The sequence below is a fragment of the Trichomonas vaginalis genome, chromosome IV (genome assembly GCF_026262505.1).
Source record: "Trichomonas vaginalis G3 chromosome IV, whole genome shotgun sequence".
NCBI classification, from domain to species: Eukaryota; Parabasalia; order Trichomonadida; family Trichomonadidae; genus Trichomonas; species Trichomonas vaginalis.
In genome coordinates, this window is record NC_067206.1 from 16,247,621 (window position 1) to 16,268,238 (window position 20,618).

General features: G+C 32.3%; 5 protein-coding genes across 5 annotated transcripts, besides 3 other annotated features; 3 read left to right on the forward strand and 2 right to left on the reverse strand.

The window, feature by feature from the left end:
- TVAGG3_0104890 (uncharacterized protein) lies at positions 1-255 on the reverse strand (the record flags this gene model as incomplete). Its single annotated transcript, XM_051222908.1, has 1 exon — positions 1-255. The coding sequence occupies one exon, from the start codon at positions 253-255 to the stop codon at positions 1-3; it is 255 nt and encodes an 84-aa protein (XP_051107894.1).
- A 36-nt stretch (positions 256-291) lies between these two features.
- Positions 292-1,811: a mobile genetic element.
- A 622-nt stretch (positions 1,812-2,433) lies between these two features.
- Positions 2,434-3,138, forward strand: TVAGG3_0104920 (HNH endonuclease family; the record flags this gene model as incomplete). Its single annotated transcript, XM_051222909.1, has 1 exon — positions 2,434-3,138. One exon carries the CDS (start codon positions 2,434-2,436, stop codon positions 3,136-3,138), a length of 705 nt encoding a protein of 234 aa, XP_051107895.1.
- Positions 2,434-3,138: a mobile genetic element.
- A 12,828-nt stretch (positions 3,139-15,966) lies between these two features.
- TVAGG3_0104930 (His-Me finger endonucleases family) lies at positions 15,967-16,671 on the reverse strand (the record flags this gene model as incomplete). The annotated part of the gene is made up of 1 exon (XM_051222910.1): positions 15,967-16,671. The coding sequence occupies one exon, from the start codon at positions 16,669-16,671 to the stop codon at positions 15,967-15,969; it is 705 nt and encodes a 234-aa protein (XP_051107896.1).
- A 622-nt stretch (positions 16,672-17,293) lies between these two features.
- Positions 17,294-18,814: a mobile genetic element.
- Positions 17,576-18,403, forward strand: TVAGG3_0104950 (uncharacterized protein; the record flags this gene model as incomplete). Its single annotated transcript, XM_051222911.1, has 1 exon — positions 17,576-18,403. A coding segment is annotated over one exon (828 nt), but the record flags the coding sequence as incomplete, so codon positions are not given.
- A 36-nt stretch (positions 18,815-18,850) lies between the features above and the next one.
- On the forward strand, positions 18,851-19,300 carry TVAGG3_0104960 (uncharacterized protein; the record flags this gene model as incomplete). Its single annotated transcript, XM_051222912.1, has 1 exon — positions 18,851-19,300. The coding sequence occupies one exon, from the start codon at positions 18,851-18,853 to the stop codon at positions 19,298-19,300; it is 450 nt and encodes a 149-aa protein (XP_051107898.1).
- Between the last annotated feature and the right edge of the window lie 1,318 nt (positions 19,301-20,618).

The window sequence follows — 20,618 nt, forward strand, 5'->3', positions numbered from 1 at the left end:
TTATATATTCTTTGTTGCAATGGCTTCTTCACGAACGACATCGTGAACTATTTCATCATTGCATTCATGTATGACCTCCTCACTGTTCTCATGAACTATTTCAACACTGTTCTCATGAACGACCTCCTTACTGTCTTTCATAAGCGTTTCAAAGTCTCCTTTACTCATTACTTCAATCTCATGCTGTTCACAGTAGTACTTAAACTCACTGTATATGTCTTTGTTGTATGTTATATTGCTTCCCATGTACTCCATGAATTTTTCAAGCACTTCCTCATAATTCACTGTTTCTTTCTTTCCACGACCTTCTAATATCATACTTGCTTCGTAAATATAACTTCTTGCAGAACCGTCTCGCTTTCTACTTCTCTTCACAAATTCTCTCATCTTGCCGCCAAATACATTTGAACTACATGCAAAGAATTCATTCTCCTTCGCAAATTCTTTATATCTTCTGTAGCACTCTGTACAATTCCATCCGGATACAAACTTTTCATAGAACTCCTCGTAAAACATTTGGTAAGGTGTTTTGTTCATTTCGATGAGTTCTTGTTTAGCCCTGGTGAATGGTATCTTCCTTACATCAAATTCACTTAAATCTTTCTTCATGAAGTACGTCAGTAAGTTTGAATAAAACTCTTCATTAAAGCTTTCAATGAGATTTGAGAAATATTCGTAATTTCCTTTGTATCTGCTGCTTACGTCAATGACAACAAATCTTCTGTCGTCTTTGTCAATCTTTACTGAGTTGAAGTTGTTAGATATCATGATGATATTACAAACATTCTCTATCTTTCTTACTGGCTGACACTTCTGATTTAAGTCCAACTGAGTCTCTGTTACTATTGACTTTAGTGCGTCGTGGTTCATGACCTTAGACGTATCGCATGAGCTTAGTTCATTGCATACGATGAGCTTCATGTTCTCAATAGCAGCATTGAATCTACCAACCACATTCTCTATTGCCGTTATATTATTGTTGGCGTACTTGCTAATGAGCTCGCATAGAACATTACTAAGTACATTCTTACCAGTTCCTTGCTTTCCTGTTAACAAAAGTACTGTTCCAGTCTTTCCACAAGGATTTTGAACGATGTAGGCGAACCAGTTCAAAACATACTCATAAAGCTCTTCATCCTCATTACATATGACATCGTGAACATGTTTCAAATATCCTTCAATAATGCATTCATCTACTTCATTCAGTACCTCATACTCATATCCTCTGAAATAGCTGTAAATGTCATCTCTTTCGTCAAAGAATCTCATGCCTGACTTCATAAGATAGTTCTTGTTCTGACCCGCTTCATAAATCATCAGTGCGTTCACATCCTTCTCTTCAATACGTCCTACATAAACACTCTTCATGAGCTTATTGAATTCCTTGCTATCTACTGACACAAGTGTTGTTGTGTCTCGTATTCCATCATAATCTTTCACTAGATATGTCATACATGCTCCGTCAATAACGACAACACATCTTCTTAAGTCATTTATAACACTAGCTATGTCAATACCTTCTTCACTCATGTACTTATTTCTCCTCAAGTCCTTTAGTGTGAAAGTGTCTCTAAGTTCTATTTCAAGCAATTCATTTACAATCCTTTGCAATACTTCTCTATAAAATATTTCTGTCGTTCTTTACTAAGTTTCTTAACAGCTCTGAAGAACCATGTGTTTTGACTCAAACATCCTTCACAACTTCTCTCATTCATTCCTAGTTCTTTCATGTCATTATCTTCAACCTCTATGGTCTCATTGACTAAGGTCAAAGGGTTCTTAGTCATTGCTGGTCTTATCTGAAACAATGTTTGTGCAACAGGTTTAACTAGTTCAGCAACGTCCTTCCTTAATATGAATAGCTGTTTCCACTCATCTTTGCTAACAGTTCTTTCATAACCACTGACAGTAATGATTTCATTTGCTGACCTTAGACACTTATGTTCTATCATTTGTATTGCTTTTGTGTAAGGCTTTCGTGAGCATAGGTTGTATATGTCATTCCTGCAATGTTCATTCATGCCAATAGTACTAAATCCTTTCTTTGCTGTTGAGTGCATAATATCCATTAGTTCCTGTGTTCGTATTGCTGTCTCATAAAATACAACAAGACCTTTGTCATCTATGACGTACTTACCGAAAACATTGCTTATATTCTTTAACCATGAAATAACATCCTCATTCATGCTGTCAAACATGAAGTAAGGTCTTACATACTCTTCACTTATAAGATACTCCACAAAATACTTGTTAAGCTCTATGTCCTCGTGAGCGATTTCATTAGGTTTGATATTAGTTCCTTTTGTCATTGCTGTCATGTACTTCACTCTCATAGTTCCTTTCAATAGCGTAAAAATACTTCATTGTTTCATAACTGCTCTAAATTCTGTTCAAAATTCGTACAACATAACTTTTTAACATTAGTGAAATAACATGAGCGAAACAACAACATCTAACATTACAGAAGAAGTCAATGACAATGCCGATGAAAACATTACAGAAGGAGCTAGTGAAAATATTGACGAGTTCAGTGAGGAAGAAGATATTGAAGACGTCAATGAGAACGTTAGTGGGGAACAAACTCAATGGGAAACATTGAGAAATCATGAAGATTATGAGATTTGTACGACATATCCTTTTACTATTCGTCGAAAGAAAGACAAACATATTATGAGTGAATGCTTAAATAATTATGGTTATATTGTGCTTAGTTTAAACAACAAAATGCATTTAAAGCATAGAATTATTGCAGAACAGTGGATTGAAAATCCAAACAATTTGAAAGAAATAGACCATATAAATCATGATAGAACGGACAACAGAATCTCAAACCTTCGTTGGTGTTCTAGATCTGAAAACAATAGAAATAAAAGCAAGTATGGCGATATAGTTTATGAGTTCGTTGATGAAATATCTGACGAAGCTGTTGAAATAACAGATTATGGTAAGCATTCGTTTGAGTTCTACTACTATGTTGAGAATGAAGACGCATTCTATTATTATACAGGTCCTAACTATCGAAAACTTCATATAAACTTTACAAAAACAGGTGCTGCTTATGTTTGTATGATAGATACAGAAAACAAGAGTGTAATTTTATTCATAAACAAATTCAAACGCTTGTACGGCTTCATGTAGGACAAACATTATTTTTCAACACTAACGCCAACACTTAGGACAAACATTCATGACTAACATTACTTTATAACATAGACACTAACTTCATCGAAACTAAACGTAAATGTTTTGTCATGATTTCTTCGTATATGTTTTGTTATGATTTCATCGTAAATGTTTGTCAAAACTTCATCGTATATGTTTTGTCATGATTTCATCGTAAATGTTTTGTCATGACTTCATCGTATATGTTTTGTCATGATTTCATCGTAAATGTTTTGTCATGACTTCATCGTAAATGTTTTGTTATGACTTCATCGTAAATGTTTTGTCATGATTTCTTCGTATATGTTTTGTTATGACTTCATCGTATATGCTTTGTCAAAACTTCATCGAAACTAAACGTAAATGTTTTGTTATGATTTCATCGAAACTAAACGTAAATGTTTTGTCATGATTTCTTCGTATATGTTTTGTCATGATTTCATCGTAAATGCTTTGTCGAACTTAAACGTAAATGTTTTCAGTGTCACCACGTCACCATGTCACCAGGTTATTTAACTTCTCTTAAAATTACTGACAACATGACATTTTGACAACAGTCCAGGAAATAAATTTTATCGTTTATGTTTACGTTAATGTTTTCATTAATGATTTCGTAAATGTTTTGTCATGACTTCATCGTATATGCTTTGTCATGATTTCATCGTATATGCTTTGTTATGATTTCATCGTATATGCTTTGTTATGACTTCATCGTATATGCTTTGTCGAACTTAAACATAAATATTTTGTCATGATTTCATCGAAACTAAACGTAAAACACTTTGTCATGACTTCATCGTATATGTTTTGTCATGATTTCATCGTAATGAGTGTAAATGACCCAAAAATATATTTTAGGTGAAGAGGTGAGATTTCACCTCTTTTTTCACCTGTTTTTTCACCCTCATGAATTTTCATGAATTTTCATGAATTTTATATATTAATGTTTTCGTTAAGCCACTTTGTGCCGTCAGTCAGTCAGTCAGTTTAGGAAAGACTTTAGAAAGTTGTTGGAAAAAAGTCCTGGGAAGAGTATTATAAGGCGTTTTGTGAAGAATATAGCAACAGTCCGAATTCCGGCGGTTGCTTTTTATACAAAATTCATGCAGGAAATTCTTGAGTTTTGGTTGAAAGAATACGGTCGAGCCAAAAGTGGCTCAACCTCAAAACAAGCATTTTATGAGCTTACTAAGGGCGTTATGAATGAATTCAAAGGTATTTACATACATCCTGACCTCGTTCATTTTGTTGCTGAATTCAGCAAAAATAATGTTTCGGGTAGAAGGGTAGATCTAACCCGATAACTACCCTCTTTCCTACCCTCGTGAATTTACACTAAAAATAATGTTTAGGTAGATGGTTTTTAGGTTATTCAATAATTAATTATTTTTGAAGAACTGAAGGTGTTACCATGTTACCATGTGCTACCAGGTTAATTAACTTCTCTTAAAATTACTGACAACATGACATTTTGACAACACAGCAGGATTAATGCAAAAATAAATTCCAATCATACTTTATAAAACTTCATTTACAAGTATTTCATCGTAAATGTTTTGTTATGACTTCATCGAAACTAAACGTATATGTTTTGTCATGACTTCATCGTAAATGTTTTGTTATGACTTCATCGAAACTAAACGTATATGTTTTGTCATGACTTCATCGTATATGTTTTGTTATGACTTCATCGAAACTAAACGTATATGTTTTGTCATGACTTCATCGTATATGTTTTGTTATGACTTCATCGTATATGCTTTGTCAAACATAAACGTAAACACTTTGTCAAGACTTCATCGAAACTAAACATAAATGCTTTGTCATGACTTCATCGTAAACTAAACGTAAATGCTTTGTCATGATTTCTTCGTAAATGTTTTGTCATGATTTCATCGAAACTAAACATAAATGCTTTGTCATGATTTCTTCGTATATGTTTTGTCAAAACTTCATCGTATATGTTTTGTCAAAACTTCATCGTATATGCTTTGTCAAAACTTCTTCGTATATGTTTTGTCATGACTTCTTCGTATATGCTTTGTCAAAACTTCATCGTAATGAGTGTAAATGACCCAAAAATAATGTTTCGGGTAGAAGGGAGATCTAACCCGATAACTACCCTCTTTCCTACCCTCGTGAATTTACACTAAAAATAATGTTTAGGTAGATGGTTTTTAGGTTATTCAATAATTAATTATTTTGAAGAACTGAAGGTGTTACCATGTTACCATGTGCTACCAGGTTAATTAACTTCTCTTAAAATTACTGACAACATGACATTTTGACAACACAGCAGGATTAATGCAAAAATAAATTCCAATCATACTTTATAAAACTTCATTTACAAGTATTTCATCGTAAATGTTTTGTTATGACTCATCGAAACTAAACGTATATGTTTTGTCATGACTTCATCGTAAATGTTTTGTTATGACTTCATCGAAACTAAACGTATATGTTTTGTCATGACTTCATCGTATATGTTTTGTTATGACTTCATCGAAACTAAACGTATATGTTTTGTCATGACTTCATCGTATATGTTTTGTTATGACTTCATCGTATATGCTTTGTCAAACATAAACGTAAACACTTTGTCAAGACTTCATCGAAACTAAACATAAATGCTTTGTCATGACTTCATCGTAAACTAAACGTAAATGTTTTGTCATGATTTCTTCGTAAACTAAACGTAAATGCTTTGTCATGATTTCTTCGTAAATGTTTTGTCATATTTCATCGAAACTAAACATAAATGCTTTGTCATGATTTCTTCGTATATGTTTTGTCAAAACTTCATCGTATATGTTTTGTCAAAACTTCATCGTATATGCTTTGTCAAAACTTCTTCGTATATGTTTTGTCATGACTTCTTCGTATATGCTTTGTCAAAACTTCATCGTAATGAGTGTAAATGACCCAAAAATAATGTTTCGGTAGAAGGGTAGATCTAACCCGATAACTACCCTCTTTCCTACCCTCGTGAATTTACACTAAAAATAATGTTTAGGTAGATGGTTTTTAGGTTATTCAATAATTAAATTTTTGAAGAACTGAAGGTGTTACCATGTTACCATGTCTACCAGGTTAATTAACTTCTCTTAAAATTACTGACAACATGACATTTTTGACAACACAGCAGGATTAATGCAAAAATAAATTCCAATCATACTTTATAAAACTTCATTTACAAGTATTTCATCGTAAATGTTTTGTTATGACTTCATCGAAACTAAACGTATATGTTTTGTCATGACTTCATCGTAAATGTTTTGTTATGACTTCATCGAAACTAAACGTATATGTTTTGTCATGACTTCATCGTATATGTTTTGTTATGACTTCATCGAAACTAAACGTATATGTTTTGTCATGACTTCATCGTATATGTTTTGTTATGACTTCATCGTATATGCTTTGTCAAACATAAACGTAAACACTTTGTCAAGACTTCATCGAAACTAAACATAAATGCTTGTCATGACTTCATCGTAAACTAAACGTAATGCTTTGTCATGATTTCTTCGTAAACTAAACGTAAATGTCATGATTTCTTCGTAAATTTTGTCATGATTTCATCGAAACTAAACATAAATGCTTTGTCATGATTTCTTCGTATATGTTTTGTTATGATTTCATCGTAAATGTTTTGTCAAAACTTCATCGTATATGTTTTGTCATGATTTCATCGTAAATGTTTTGTCATGACTTCATCGTATATGTTTTGTCATGATTTCATCGTAAATGTTTTGTCATGACTTCATCGTAAATGTTTTGTTATGACTTCATCGTAAATGTTTTGTCATGATTTCTTCGTATATGTTTTGTTATGACTTCATCGTATATGCTTTGTCAAAACTTCATCGAAACTAAACGTAAATGTTTTGTTATGATTTCATCGAAACTAAACGTAAATGTTTTGTCATGATTTCTTCGTATATGTTTTGTCATGATTTCATCGTAAATGCTTTGTCGAACTTAAACGTAAATGTTTTCAGTGTCACCACGTCACCATGTCACCAGGTTATTTAACTTCTCTTAAAATTACTGACAACATGACATTTTGACAACAGCCAGGAAATAAATTTTATCGTTTATGTTTACGTTAATGTTTTCATTAATGATTTCGTAAATGTTTTGTCATGACTTCATCGTATATGCTTTGTCATGATTTCATCGTATATGCTTTGTTATGATTATCATCGTATATGCTTTGTTATGACTTCATCGTATATGCTTTGTCGAACTTAAACATAATATTTTGTCATGATTTTCATCGAAACTAAACGTAAAACACTTTGTCATGACTTCATCGTATATGTTTTGTCATGATTTCATCGTAATGAGTGTAAATGACCCAAAAATATATTTTAGGTGAAGAGGTGAGATTTCACCTCTTTTTTCACCTGTTTTTCACCCTCATGAATTTTCATGAATTTTCATGAATTTTATATATTATGTTTTCGTTAAGCCACTTTGTGCCGTCAGTCAGTCAGTCAGTTTAGGAAAGACTTTAGAAAGTTGTTGGAAAATAAGTCCTGGGAAGAGTATTATAAGGCGTTTTGTGAAGAATATAGCAACAGTCCGAATTCCGGCGTGTTGCTTTTTATACAAAATTCATGCAGGAAATTCTTGAGTTTTGGTTGAAAGAATACGGTCGAGCCAAAAGTGGCTCAACCTCAAAACAAGCATTTTATGAGCTTACTAAGGGCGTTATGAATGAATTCAAAGGTATTTACATACATCCTGACCTCGTTCATTTTGTTGCTGAATTCAGCAAAAATAATGTTTCGGGTAGAAGGTAGATCTAACCCGATAACTACCCTCTTTCCTACCCTCGTGAATTTACACTAAAAATAATGTTAGGTAGATGGTTTTTAGGTTATTCAATAATTAATTATTTTTGAAGAACTGAAGGTGTTACCATGTTACCATGTGCTACCAGGTTAATTAACTTCTCTTAAAATTACTGACAACATGACATTTTGACAACACAGCAGGATTAATGCAAAAATAAATTCCATCATACTTATAAAACTTTCATTTACAAGTATTTCATCGTAAATGTTTTGTTATGACTTCATCGAAACTAAACGTATATGTTTTGTCATGACTTCATCGTAAATGTTTTGTTATGACTTCATCGAAACTAAACGTATATGTTTTGTCATGACTTCATCGTATATGTTTTGTTATGACTTCATCGAAACTAAACGTATATGTTTTGTCATGACTTCATCGTATATGTTTTGTTATGACTTCATCGTATATGCTTTGTCAAACATAAACGTAAACACTTTGTCAAGACTTCATCGAAACTAAACATAATGCTTTGTCATGACTTCATCGTAAACTAAACGTAAATGCTTTGTCATGATTTCTTCGTAAATGTTTTGTCATGATTTCATCGAAACTAAACATAAATGCTTTGTCATGATTTCTTCGTATATGTTTTGTCAAAACTTCATCGTATATGTTTTGTCAAAACTTCATCGTATATGCTTTGTCAAAACTTCTTCGTATATGTTTTGTCATGACTTCTTCGTATATGCTTTGTCAAAACTTCATCGTAATGAGTGTAAATGACCCAAAAATAATGTTTCGGGTAGAAGGGTAGATCTAACCCGATAACTACCCTCTTTCCTACCTCGTGAATTTACACTAAAAATAATGTTTAGGTAGATGGTTTTTAGGTTATTCAATAATTAATTATTTTTGAAGAACTGAAGGTGTTACCATGTTACCATTGCTACCAGGTTAATTAACTTCTCTTAAAATTACTGACAACATGACATTTTGACAACACAGCAGGATTAATGCAAAAATAAATTCCAATCATACTTTATAAAACTTCATTTACAAGTATTTCATCGTAAATGTTTTGTTATGACTTCATCGAAACTAAACGTATATGTTTTGTCATGACTTCATCGTAAATGTTTTGTTATGACTTCATCGAAACTAAACGTATATGTTTTGTCATGACTTCATCGTATATGTTTTGTTATGACTTCATCGAAACTAAACGTATATGTTTTGTCATGACTTCATCGTATATGTTTTGTTATGACTTCATCGTATATGCTTTGTCAAACATAAACGTAAACACTTTGTCAAGACTTCATCGAAACTAAACATAAATGCTTTGTCATGACTTCATCGTAAACTAAACGTAAATGTTTTGTCATGATTTCTTCGTAAACTAAACGTAAATGCTTTGTCATGATTTCTTCGTAAATGTTTTGTCATGATTTCATCGAAACTAAACATAAATGCTTTGTCATGATTTCTTCGTATATGTTTTGTCAAAACTTCATCGTATATGTTTTGTCAAAACTTCATCGTATATGCTTTGTCAAAACTTCTTCGTATATGTTTTGTCATGACTTCTTCGTATATGCTTTGTCAAAACTTCATCGTAATGAGTGTAAATGACCCAAAAATAATGTTTCGGGTAGAAGGGTAGATCTAACCCGATAACTACCCTCTTTCCTACCCTCGTGAATTTACACTAAAAATAATGTTTAGGTAGATGGTTTTTAGGTTATTCAATAATTAATTATTTTTGAAGAACTGAAGGTGTTACCATGTTACCATGTGCTACCAGGTTAATTAACTTCTCTTAAAATTACTGACAACATGACATTTTGACAACACAGCAGGATTAATGCAAAAATAAATTCCAATCATACTTTATAAAACTTCATTTACAAGTATTTCATCGTAAATGTTTTGTTATGACTTCATCGAAACTAAACGTAAATGTTTTGTCATGACTTCATCGTAAACTAAACGTAAATGTTTTGTCATGACTTCATCGAACTTAAACGTAAATGTTTTGTTATGACATCATCGTATATGTTTTGTTATGACTTCTTCGTAAACTAAACGTAAATGTTTTGTTATGACTTCATCGTATATGTTTTGTTATGACTTCTTCGTAAACTAAACGTAAATGTTTTGTCATGACTTCATCGAACTTAAACGTAAATGTTTTGTCAAAACTTCATCGTAATGAGTGTAAATGACCCAAAAATAATGTTTCGGGTAGAAGGGGAGATCTAACCCGATAACTACCCTCATTTCATTCTATACACAATTTACATCATAGACGATTTAATAGATATAATACTTTACTGTTTCATCTGATATAAACATTATTTTTAGTGTAAATTCACGAGGTAGGAAAGAGGGTAGTTATCGGGTTAGATCTACCCTTCTACCCGAAACATTATTTTTGGGTCATTTACACTCATTACGATGAAGTTTTGACAAAGCATATACGAAGAAGTCATGACAAAACATATACGAAGAAGTTTTGACAAAGCATATACGATGAAGTTTTGACAAAACATATACGATGAAGTTTTGACAAAACATATACGATGAAGTTTTGACAAAACATATACGAAGAAATCATGACAAAGCATTTATGTTTAGTTTCGATGAAATCATGACAAAACATTTACGAAGAAATCATGACAAAGCATTTACGTTTAGTTTACGAAGAAATCATGACAAAACATTTACGTTTAGTTTACGATGAAGTCATGACAAAGCATTTATGTTTAGTTTCGATGAAGTCTTGACAAAGTGTTTACGTTTATGTTTGACAAAGCATATACGATGAAGTCATAACAAAACATATACGATGAAGTCATGACAAAACATATACGTTTAGTTTCGATGAAGTCATAACAAAACATATACGATGAAGTCATGACAAAACATATACGTTTAGTTTCGATGAAGTCATAACAAAACATTTACGATGAAGTCATGACAAAACATATACGTTTAGTTTCGATGAAGTCATAACAAAACATTTACGATGAAATACTTGTAAATGAAGTTTTATAAAGTATGATTGGAATTTATTTTTGCATTAATCCTGCTGTGTTGTCAAAATGTCATGTTGTCAGTAATTTTAAGAGAAGTTAATTAACCTGGTAGCACATGGTAACATGGTAACACCTTCAGTTCTTCAAAAATAATTAATTATTGAATAACCTAAAAACCATCTACCTAAACATTATTTTTAGTGTAAATTCACGAGGGTAGGAAAGAGGGTAGTTATCGGGTTAGATCTACCCTTCTACCCGAAACATTATTTTTGGGTCATTTACACTCATTACGATGAAGTTTTGACAAAGCATATACGAAGAAGTCATGACAAAACATATACGAAGAAGTTTTGACAAAGCATATACGATGAAGTTTTGACAAAACATATACGATGAAGTTTTGACAAAACATATACGAAGAAATCATGACAAAGCATTTATGTTTAGTTTCGATGAAATCATGACAAAACATTTACGAAGAAATCATGACAAAGCATTTACGTTTAGTTTACGATGAAGTCATGACAAAACATTTACGTTTAGTTTACGATGAAGTCATGACAAAGCATTTATGTTTAGTTTCGATGAAGTCTTGACAAAGTGTTTACGTTTATGTTTGACAAAGCATATACGATGAAGTCATAACAAAACATATACGATGAAGTCATGACAAAACATATACGTTTAGTTTCGATGAAGTCATAACAAAACATATACGATGAAGTCATGACAAAACATATACGTTTAGTTTCGATGAAGTCATAACAAAACATTTACGATGAAGTCATGACAAAACATATACGTTTAGTTTCGATGAAGTCATAACAAAACATTTACGATGAAATACTTGTAAATGAAGTTTTATAAAGTATGATTGGAATTTATTTTTGCATTAATCCTGCTGTGTTGTCAAAATGTCATGTTGTCAGTAATTTTAAGAGAAGTTAATTAACTGGTAGCACATGGTAACATGGTAACACCTTCAGTTCTTCAAAAATAATTAATTATTGAATAACCTAAAAACCATCTACCTAAACATTATTTTAGTGTAAATTCACGAGGGTAGGAAAGAGGGTAGTTATCGGGTTAGATCTACCCTTCTACCCGAAACATTATTTTTGGGTCATTTACACTCATTACGATGAAGTTTTGACAAAGCATATACGAAGAAGTCATGACAAAACATATACGAAGAAGTTTTGACAAAGCATATACGATGAAGTTTTGACAAAACATATACGATGAAGTTTTGACAAAACATATACGAAGAAATCATGACAAAGCATTTATGTTTAGTTTCGATGAAATCATGACAAAACATTTACGAAGAAATCATGACAAAGCATTTACGTTTAGTTTACGAAGAAATCATGACAAAACATTTACGTTTAGTTTACGATGAAGTCATGACAAAGCATTTATGTTTAGTTTCGATGAAGTCTTGACAAAGTGTTTACGTTTATGTTTGACAAAGCATATACGATGAAGTCATAACAAAACATATACGATGAAGTCATGACAAAACATATACGTTTAGTTTCGATGAAGTCATAACAAAACATATACGATGAAGTCATGACAAAACATATACGTTTAGTTTCGATGAAGTCATAACAAAACATTTACGATGAAGTCATGACAAAACATATACGTTTAGTTTCGATGAAGTCATAACAAAACATTTACGATGAAATACTTGTAAATGAAGTTTTATAAAGTATGATTGGAATTTATTTTTGCATTAATCCTGCTGTGTTGTCAAAATGTCATGTTGTCAGTAATTTTAAGAGAAGTTAATTAACCTGGTAGCACATGGTAACATGGTAACACCTTCAGTTCTTCAAAAATAATTAATTATTGAATAACCTAAAAACCATCTACCTAAACATTATTTTTAGTGTAAATTCACGAGGTAGGAAAGAGGGTAGTTATCGGGTTAGATCTACCCTTCTACCCGAAACATTATTTTTGGGTCATTTACACTCATTACGATGAAGTTTTGACAAAGCATATACGAAGAAGTCATGACAAAACATATACGAAGAAGTTTTGACAAAGCATATACGATGAAGTTTTGACAAAACATATACGATGAAGTTTTGACAAAACATATACGAAGAAATCATGACAAAGCATTTATGTTTAGTTTCGATGAAATCATGACAAAACATTTACGAAGAAATCATGACAAAGCATTTACGTTTAGTTTACGAAGAAATCATGACAAAACATTTACGTTTAGTTTACGATGAAGTCATGACAAAGCATTTATGTTTAGTTTCGATGAAGTCTTGACAAAGTGTTTACGTTTATGTTTGACAAAGCATATACGATGAAGTCATAACAAAACATATACGATGAAGTCATGACAAAACATATACGTTTAGTTTCGATGAAGTCATAACAAAACATATACGATGAAGTCATGACAAAACATATACGTTTAGTTTCGATGAAGTCATAACAAAACATTTACGATGAAGTCATGACAAAACATATACGTTTAGTTTCGATGAAGTCATAACAAAACATTTACGATGAAATACTTGTAAATGAAGTTTTATAAAGTATGATTGGAATTTATTTTTGCATTAATCCTGCTGTGTTGTCAAAATGTCATGTTGTCAGTAATTTTAAGAGAAGTTAATTAACCTGGTAGCACATGGTAACATGGTAACACCTTCAGTTCTTCAAAAATAATTAATTATTGAATAACCTAAAAACCATCTACCTAAACATTATTTTTAGTGTAAATTCACGAGGGTAGGAAAGAGGGTAGTTATCGGGTTAGATCTACCCTTCTACCCGAAACATTATTTTTGGGTCATTTACACTCATTACGATGAAGTTTTGACAAAGCATATACGAAGAAGTCATGACAAAACATATACGAAGAAGTTTTGACAAAGCATATACGATGAAGTTTTGACAAAACATATACGATGAAGTTTTGACAAAACATATACGAAGAAATCATGACAAAGCATTTATGTTTAGTTTCGATGAAATCATGACAAAACATTTACGAAGAAATCATGACAAAGCATTTACGTTTAGTTTACGAAGAAATCATGACAAACATTTACGTTTAGTTTACGATGAAGTCATGACAAAGCATTTATGTTTAGTTTCGATGAAGTCTTGACAAAGTGTTTACGTTTATGTTTGACAAAGCATATACGATGAAGTCATAACAAAACATATACGATGAAGTCATGACAAAACATATACGTTTAGTTTCGATGAAGTCATAACAAAACATATACGATGAAGTCATGACAAAACATATACGTTTAGTTTCGATGAAGTCATAACAAAACATTTACGATGAAGTCATGACAAAACATATACGTTTAGTTTCGATGAAGTCATAACAAAACATTTACGATGAAATACTTGTAAATGAAGTTTTATAAAGTATGATTGGAATTTATTTTTGCATTAATCCTGCTGTGTTGTCAAAATGTCATGTTGTCAGTAATTTTAAGAGAAGTTAATTAACCTGGTAGCACATGGTAACATGGTAACACCTTCAGTTCTTCAAAAATAATTAATTATTGAATAACCTAAAAACCATCTACCTAAACATTATTTTTAGTGTAAATTCACGAGGGTAGGAAAGAGGGTAGTTATCGGGTTAGATCTACCCTTCTACCCGAAACATTTTTTTGCTGAATTCAGCAACAAAATGAACGAGGTCAGGATGTATGTAAATACCTTTGAATTCATTCATAACGCCCTTAGTAAGCTCATAAAATGCTTGTTTTGAGGTTGAGCCACTTTTGGCTCGACCGTATTCTTTCAACCAAAACTCAAGAATTTCCTGCATGAATTTTGTATAAAAAGCAACCGCCGGAATTCGGACTGTTGCTATATTCTTCACAAAACGCCTTATAATACTCTTCCCAGGACTTATTTTCCAACAACTTTCTAAAGTCTTTCCTAAACTGACTGACTGACTGACGGCACAAAGTGGCTTAACGAAAACATTAATATATAAAATTCATGAAAATTCATGAAAATTCATGAGGGTGAAAAAACAGGTGAAAAAAGAGGTGAAATCTCACCTCTTCACCTAAAATATATTTTTGGGTCATTTACACTCATTACGATGAAATCATGACAAAACATATACGATGAAGTCATGACAAAGTGTTTACGTTTAGTTTCGATGAAATCATGACAAAATATTTATGTTTAAGTTCGACAAAGCATATACGATGAAGTCATAACAAAGCATATACGATGAAATCATAACAAAGCATATACGATGAAATCATGACAAAGCATATACGATGAAGTCATGACAAAACATTTACGAAATCATTAATGAAAACATTAACGTAAACATAAACGATAAAATTTATTTCCTGGACTGTTGTCAAAATGTCATGTTGTCAGTAATTTTAAGAGAAGTTAAATAACCTGGTGACATGGTGACGTGGTGACACTGAAAACATTTACGTTTAAGTTCGACAAAGCATTTACGATGAAATCATGACAAAACATATACGAAGAAATCATGACAAAACATTTACGTTTAGTTTCGATGAAATCATAACAAAACATTTACGTTTAGTTTCGATGAAGTTTTGACAAAGCATATACGATGAAGTCATGACAAAACATATACGAAGAAGTCATGACAAAACATTTACGATGAAGTCATGACAAAACATTTACGATGAAGTCATGACAAAACATTTACGATGAAATCATGACAAAACATATACGATGAAGTCATGACAAAACATTTACGATGAAGTCATGACAAAACATATACGATGAAGTTTTGACAAAACATTTACGATGAAATCATGACAAAGCATATACGAAGAAGTCATGACAAAACATTTACGTTTAGTTTCGATGAAGTTAGTGTCTATGTTATACAGTAATGTTAGTCATGAATGTTTGTCCTAAGTGTTGGCGTTAGTGTTGAAAAATAATGTTTGTCCTACATGAAGCCGTACAAGCGTTTGAATTTGTTTATGAATAAAATTACACTCTTGTTTTCTGTATCTATCATACAAACATAAGCAGCACCTGTTTTTGTAAAGTTTATATGAAGTTTTCGATAGTTAAGACCTGTATAATAATAGAATGCGTCTTCATTCTCAACATAGTAGTAGAACTCAAACGAATGCTTACCATAATCTGTTATTTCAACAGCTTCGTCAGATATTTCATCAACGAACTCATAAACTATATCGCCATACTTGCTTTTATTTCTATTGTTTTCAGATCTAGAACACCAACGAAGGTTTGAGATTCTGTTGTCCGTTCTATCATGATTTATATGGTCTATTTCTTTCAAATTGTTTGGATTTTCAATCCACTGTTCTGCAATAATTCTATGCTTTAAATGCATTTTGTTGTTTAAACTAAGCACAATATAACCATAATTATTTAAGCATTCACTCATAATATGTTTGTCTTTCTTTCGACGAATAGTAAAAGGATATGTCGTACAAATCTCATAATCTTCATGATTTCTCAATGTTTCCCATTGAGTTTGTTCCCCACTAACGTTCTCATTGACGTCCTCAATATCTTCTTCCTCACTGAACTCGTCAATATTTTCACTAGCTCCTTCTGTAATGTTTTCATCGGCATTGTCATTGACTTCTTCTGTAATGTTAGATGTTGTTGTTTCGCTCATGTTCTTTCACTAATGTTAAAAAGTTATGTTGTACGAATTTTGAACAGAATTTAGAGCAGTTATGAAACAATGAAGTATTTTTACGCTATTGAAAGGAACTATGAGAGTGAAGTACATGACAGCAATGACAAAAGGAACTAATATCAAACCTAATGAAATCGCTCACGAGGACATAGAGCTTAACAAGTATTTTGTGGAGTATCTTATAAGTGAAGAGTATGTAAGACCTTACTTCATGTTTGACAGCATGAATGAGGATGTTATTTCATGGTTAAAGAATATAAGCAATGTTTTCGGTAAGTACGTCATAGATGACAAAGGTCTTGTTGTATTTTATGAGACAGCAATACGAACACAGGAACTAATGGATATTATGCACTCAACAGCAAAGAAAGGATTTAGTACTATTGGCATGAATGAACATTGCAGGAATGACATATACAACCTATGCTCACGAAAGCCTTACACAAAAGCAATACAAATGATAGAACATAAGTGTCTAAGGTCAGCAAATGAAATCATTACTGTCAGTGGTTATGAAAGAACTGTTAGCAAAGATGAGTGGAAACAGCTATTCATATTAAGGAAGGACGTTGCTGAACTAGTTAAACCTGTTGCACAAACATTGTTTCAGATAAGACCAGCAATGACTAAGAACCCTTTGACCTTAGTCAATGAGACCATAGAGGTTGAAGATAATGACATGAAAGAACTAGGAATGAATGAGAGAAGTTGTGAAGGATGTTTGAGTCAAAACACATGGTTCTTCAGAGCTGTTAAGAAACTTAGTAAAGAACGACAGAAATATTTTATAGAGAAGTATTGCAAAGGATGTGTAAATGAATTGCTTGAAATAGAACTTAGAGACACTTTCACACTAAAGGACTTGAGGAGAAATAAGTACATGAGTGAAGAAGGTATTGACATAGCTAGTGTTATAAATGACTTAAGAAGATGTGTTGTCGTTATTGACGGAGCACGTATGACATATCTAGTGAAAGATTATGATGGAATACGAGACACAACAACACTTGTGTCAGTAGATAGCAAGGAATTCAATAAGCTCATGAAGAGTGTTTATGTAGGACGTATTGAAGAGAAGGATGTGAACGCACTGATGATTTATGAAGCGGGTCAGAACAAGAACTATCTTATGAAGTCAGGCATGAGATTCTTTGACGAAAGAGATGACATTTACAGCTATTTCAGAGGATATGAGTATGAGGTACTGAATGAAGTAGATGAAAGCATTATTGAAGGATATTTGAAACATGTTCACGATGTCATATGTAATGAGGATGAAGAGCTTTATGAGTATGTTTTGAACTGGTTCGCCTACATCGTTCAAAATCCTTGTGGAAAGACTGGAACAGTACTTTTGTTAACAGGAAAGCAAGGAACTGGTAAGAATGTACTTAGTAATGTTCTATGCGAGCTCATTAGCAAGTACGCCAACAATAATATAACGGCAATAGAGAATGTGGTTGGTAGATTCAATGCTGCTATTGAGAACATGAAGCTCATCGTATGCAATGAACTAAGCTCATGCGATACGTCTAAGGTCATGAACCACGACGCACTAAAGTCAATAGTAACAGAGACTCAGTTGGACTTAAATCAGAAGTGTCAGCCAGTAAGAAAGATAGAGAATGTTTGTAATATCATCATGATATCTAACAACTTCAACTCAGTAAAGATTGACAAAGACGACAGAAGATTTGTTGTCATTGACGTAAGCAGCAGATACAAAGGAAATTACGAATATTTCTCAAATCTCATTGAAAGCTTTAATGAAGAGTTTTATTCAAACTTACTGACGTACTTCATGAAGAAAGATTTAAGTGAATTTGATGTAAGGAAGATACCATTCACCAGGGCTAAACAAGAACTCATCGAAATGAACAAAACACCTTACCAAATGTTTTACGAGGAGTTCTATGAAAAGTTTGTATCCGGATGGAATTGTACAGAGTGCTACAGAAGATATAAAGAATTTGCGAAGGAGAATGAATTCTTTGCATGTAGTTCAAATGTATTTGGTGGCAAGATGAGAGAATTTGTGAAGAGAAGTAGAAAGCGAGACGGTTCTGCAAGAAGTTATATTTACGAAGCAAGTATGATATTAGAAGGTCGTGGAAAGAAAGAAACAGTGAATTATGAGGAAGTGCTTGAAAAATTCATGGAGTACATGGGAAGCAATATAACATACAACAAAGACATATACAGTGAGTTTAAGTACTACTGTGAACAGCATGAGATTGAAGTAATGAGTAAAGGAGACTTTGAAACGCTTATGAAAGACAGTAAGGAGGTCGTTCATGAGAACAGTGTTGAAATAGTTCATGAGAACAGTGAGGAGGTCATACATGAATGCAATGATGAAATAGTTCACGATGTCGTTCGTGAAGAAGCCATTGCAACAAAGAATGATATAAAGGATTTCATAGAACTTAACAAGGAGGAGTTTAAAGAAGGCTATGAAGTGAAAAGATGTGAAGAAGATTTCTTGGCGTATTTGAAGAAAAAGAGACTAAAGCCAATGGCTCAAAATAAGTTTCAATCGATGTTTGAAAAGAAACGTTTGAGCTATGGTGGTGTAAGAAGCACATATTACTTTGTTAAGAAGTGAGGACATTTATTTTTGTCGTTAGTGTTGGAGTTTGTGTTTGTTGTTAGTGTTTGTCATTTGTGCTGAAGTTAGTACTTGATGTTAGTGTTGGAGTTTGTGTTTGTTGTTAGTGTTTGTCATTTGTGCTGAAGTTAGTACTTGATGTTAGTGTTGGAGTTTGTGTTTGTTGTTAGTGAGAGAATAAATTAAATCATGAACTTTGCCATGGTCTCTGTCCCTAGTAGTTTTCATTAAGTTCTGGAAATAATGAAAGTCATAAACTTTGCCATGGTCTCTGTCCCTAGTAGTTTTCATTATCTCACAGAGTTAATGAAAGTCATACTTTCTATCAGATGAAGCATGCAGATGAACATAATGAAAGTTAGTGGTTTGCCACGAGTTATGAATAAAATATTGGCATATTAGATGAGATAGCTGATGAAACAGATGAAGATAAATTAAATCTTGGACTTTGCCACACTCTGTCCCTAGTTCCTCAAAATCCTTGACAACGTTGCTTAGAAATTTTGGTTCAAAACCTCATCTGATTTTAATCTGTTATGCTACCTGTTAAGTTTCGCGAGATTATAAATGTCATGGAGTTATATAAAAAGGAGGGCAGCTAGGGACACTGGAAGTACTTGTAAGGCTATCTGTTAAGATTGTATGAAATACTAAAAAGTCATGAAATCCATTATCGCTGTGCTAGCTTCACCTTGATTGAAATGACGACTAAAGTCACTGAAGCAATGAAACAAAAGTTTTTGGTAGAATACATTAAATCAGGAACTATTCCAGAAGGTTTTTACATTCATATTATGAAGGATGGTAGAGTTCAGTTTAGAAAGATAAAGCAACCATTAGATAAAGAAGGAATTTTGAGAAAGATTAAACTTCATGAGGACAACATTGCTGAACTTAAGAAGAAGCTAGAAGAGTTGGAGAAAGGAAGAGAGTTATAAAGCAATGAATTCAACAGGGTAGAAATGAGGTTAGAAATCGGGTTAGATCTAACCTTCTACCCTAAATTTATTTTTGTGCTATGTTTTCATACGTGTGAGGGTGGTGATATCATTAATTTTTAAGTTTATTTTTTATTTTATTTTTATTTTATTTTTATATAAATGACGAAAACTATTGAGATAACAAACTACAACGATCATGAGTTCAAGAATTTGTTCTTCGTTCCTCGTGAAAATACATTCTATCAGATACGAGGGAGAAAGGGTAAAGTTAGTTTGAGCGTTTATGACAACAAACATAATGGGAGATATATAAAAGCAATAGATACAAACGGTAAGCGTGTTTCATTAGCTTTGTCAAAACTTACTAACATTTA